This window comes from Cynara cardunculus, unplaced genomic scaffold (genome assembly GCF_001531365.2).
Source record: "Cynara cardunculus var. scolymus isolate 2C unplaced genomic scaffold, CcrdV1 Un_Scaffold_11142, whole genome shotgun sequence".
NCBI classification, from domain to species: domain Eukaryota; kingdom Viridiplantae; phylum Streptophyta; class Magnoliopsida; order Asterales; family Asteraceae; genus Cynara; species Cynara cardunculus.
In genome coordinates, this window is record NW_020206450.1 from 863 (window position 1) to 3,372 (window position 2,510).

The 2,510-nt window shown below is 38.7% G+C and overlaps 1 protein-coding gene across 1 annotated transcript; it reads right to left on the reverse strand.

Moving 5' to 3' along the window:
* Positions 1 to 432: 432 nt before the first annotated feature.
* Positions 433 to 2,445, reverse strand: LOC112505447 (laccase-17-like). Its single transcript, XM_025109355.1, has 4 exons — positions 2,181 to 2,445; positions 1,938 to 2,066; positions 866 to 1,816; positions 433 to 770 (listed from the first exon to the last, which is right to left on the reverse strand). Exons 1-4 carry the CDS (start codon positions 2,443 to 2,445, stop codon positions 640 to 642), a joined length of 1,476 nt encoding a protein of 491 aa, XP_024965123.1. The 3' UTR covers positions 433 to 639.
* Between the last annotated feature and the right edge of the window lie 65 nt (positions 2,446 to 2,510).

Genomic DNA, 2,510 nt, shown 5'->3' on the forward strand with positions numbered 1-2,510 from the left:
TGACAATGATCACCTTGGCAACAAACTACTACCTCGTATTGGAGGTTGAGAAGCAAAAATAGATAATTAATAATAGAAGGACAAATATTGAGGGAACAATATTGAAAAGAGCAATAGATTATCGAAAATGGCATGCTATGATATTGAGAAGTGAGTATACAAGAAGAGTGACAAAAGTATTTATAAAAGTATGAAAATCTTAGGGGGTGTTTGGGATTGCTTATTTGAAACAACTTATGTTTTTTTACAAAAACACTTATCAACTTATTATAAGTCAGAAGGGTTTAACTTCTTTAAAAACTTCTTATTGGGTCGTGGCTGAAAATGTACCTTAAGTTTTTTCATCTTATTTACATGACATGTACGTAACTTTCGAAGTTGCCTACGACTCACCTATATATACCATGTCTGTCTTGCGTATCACAAAATTCATAGCATCAATTTAGTGCATCACATGCCTTTCATTAACATAAAATAAGGTATACAAATAATGATCCTTCTTCTTGTTAGCTCAATTATATAGCTTGAAACATTCAATGGTAAACCCGTAAGAAAGTATAATTTTAGTTGGTAGAAAAATACAAATCGGAAATGGATTTGTAGACAAAATATCGAGTGCAATGAGTCACAAAAGACACTTTAGCACTTTGGGAGATCAACAGGTGGAGGTAAAAGCTTCTCGTTCGGAAGTTTTCCATCCAAGACCAGCCAAGCCATCTTCAAACCCCAACTGGTGTGAACTTCCAAATGGCAATGCATGAACCATACCCCTGATCAAAATGGTGAAAAGAAAATATATCATCAATGGCAACTAAAATGTATCAATCAGCACAATAGCTGGATCTGAATTACCATAGAAACAAACCTGGGTTGTCCGCAGTAAACCGTATGGCAACCCACCCACCTGAAGGCACACCTACTGTGTTTCGTTCGACAGGGTCCACTAGGTTGAAATTCTTCGGGTCCTCCTTTGGATTGTAATTTCCAAACCCTTGACCAACCACAAAGAAATTGAAGCCATGGAGATGAAGTGGGTGGCTTTCAGCACCYAGAATGCTGGTATCTTGCATGACTAACTCCACACTAGTATTAAATGGAAGAACCATGACTTTTGTAYCTTTGCTCACAAAGGTATTATTTGGAGGAGTCCCTGTATAGTTAAACCAGTCCAATGGGCTAATCGGAAAATATGGACTATAAACACCCTTTGATCGATCARAAAAGTGGGACTGGAGAAGGGCAACACTCGGTTGTACAAAGGATACATTATTGATAGATGCTGCAAACCTAGTTCCGTTGGGTCCTTGGCAAGTTGTATTTTTGGGACAAGGATTTGTCCCAAGTCCGACGGTGAAGAATAAATTTTTGTCAATCTTCTGTGGGACGTTAGCCGGAAATCGAGCACTTGCCAAGCTTCGAAGTCTATTTGTAAAGTTTGACACGAATGAAGTATCATTTAAAGATGGCAATGTAGGTTTGAAGAGAGGGAGGTTTTTCATGGGAATGGATGATTCGTATTCTAGAATACCAGCAACCGTCGAATTGTCAAAGGTTCCTTGGCCTGTTACATATGGTCTAGCAGACATGAGAAAGTTGGCACCAGGAAATTCTGAAATGGTCTTTAGGAGGACGTTGGTGGTTTGGCCCGGAGCAAGTATGAGTGTTTCTGTGTCGAAAGGTTTTACATAAATAGCATCAGCTTCAACAACGGTGAGGGTGTGATTTGCTATACTAAAAAAGAGTTCATCGTTGAGTGCTGCATTGATCAATCGCAGGAGGTATGTCTTCCCAGGCTTAACCTTGAGCTTGAACACATCTGCATGCCAATTTGAAGAACAACAATTCAGAGTTCATATATATTCCTCGATGTATATATGTTAATAATTGAAATATACATAAGCAATCTACATTAGGTGCATAAAAAATTCAAGAAATACCTTCCGCAGAACAGTTATACAAAGGCCCGGGAAGCCCATTGAAGGTATAGGCATCAGAGACATTTGGACCTCCACCGGTTTGTGTTGCTTGGGCAATTATGCCCTCCGGATTGGTATTAAACCACTCTCCTGCACATATGAAGCATTGTATATGACACGGTGCTATACAAAAGTACATACAAAATAACAAGTTGTTTGAAAGAAAATGTAGAATTTGGCTTTCCGTAGATATGTTTATTTTACCGAAGATGATGGGAACTTCTTTATACGGCTTGGTAAAAGGGTAGGGGACATTAAGCTTMGGAAGAATGATGAGAGGGCCATAAAGACTTGCTCGTAGCCATGATATATGTGCATGCCAAAACAACGTTCCTCTTTGTCCAACAACGGTGTAATTGTACACGTAACTCTGACCGGTTTGTATGGGACATTGTGTTATGTAAGCTGGCCCATCAGCCCATCCACTCCGAAGCTGTCGAATACCATGCCTGTGTATCGAAGGAAACATGTATATATATATGATATTATGATTACAAAGAATTAGGTAGAAACATTAATATTACAACTCATCCT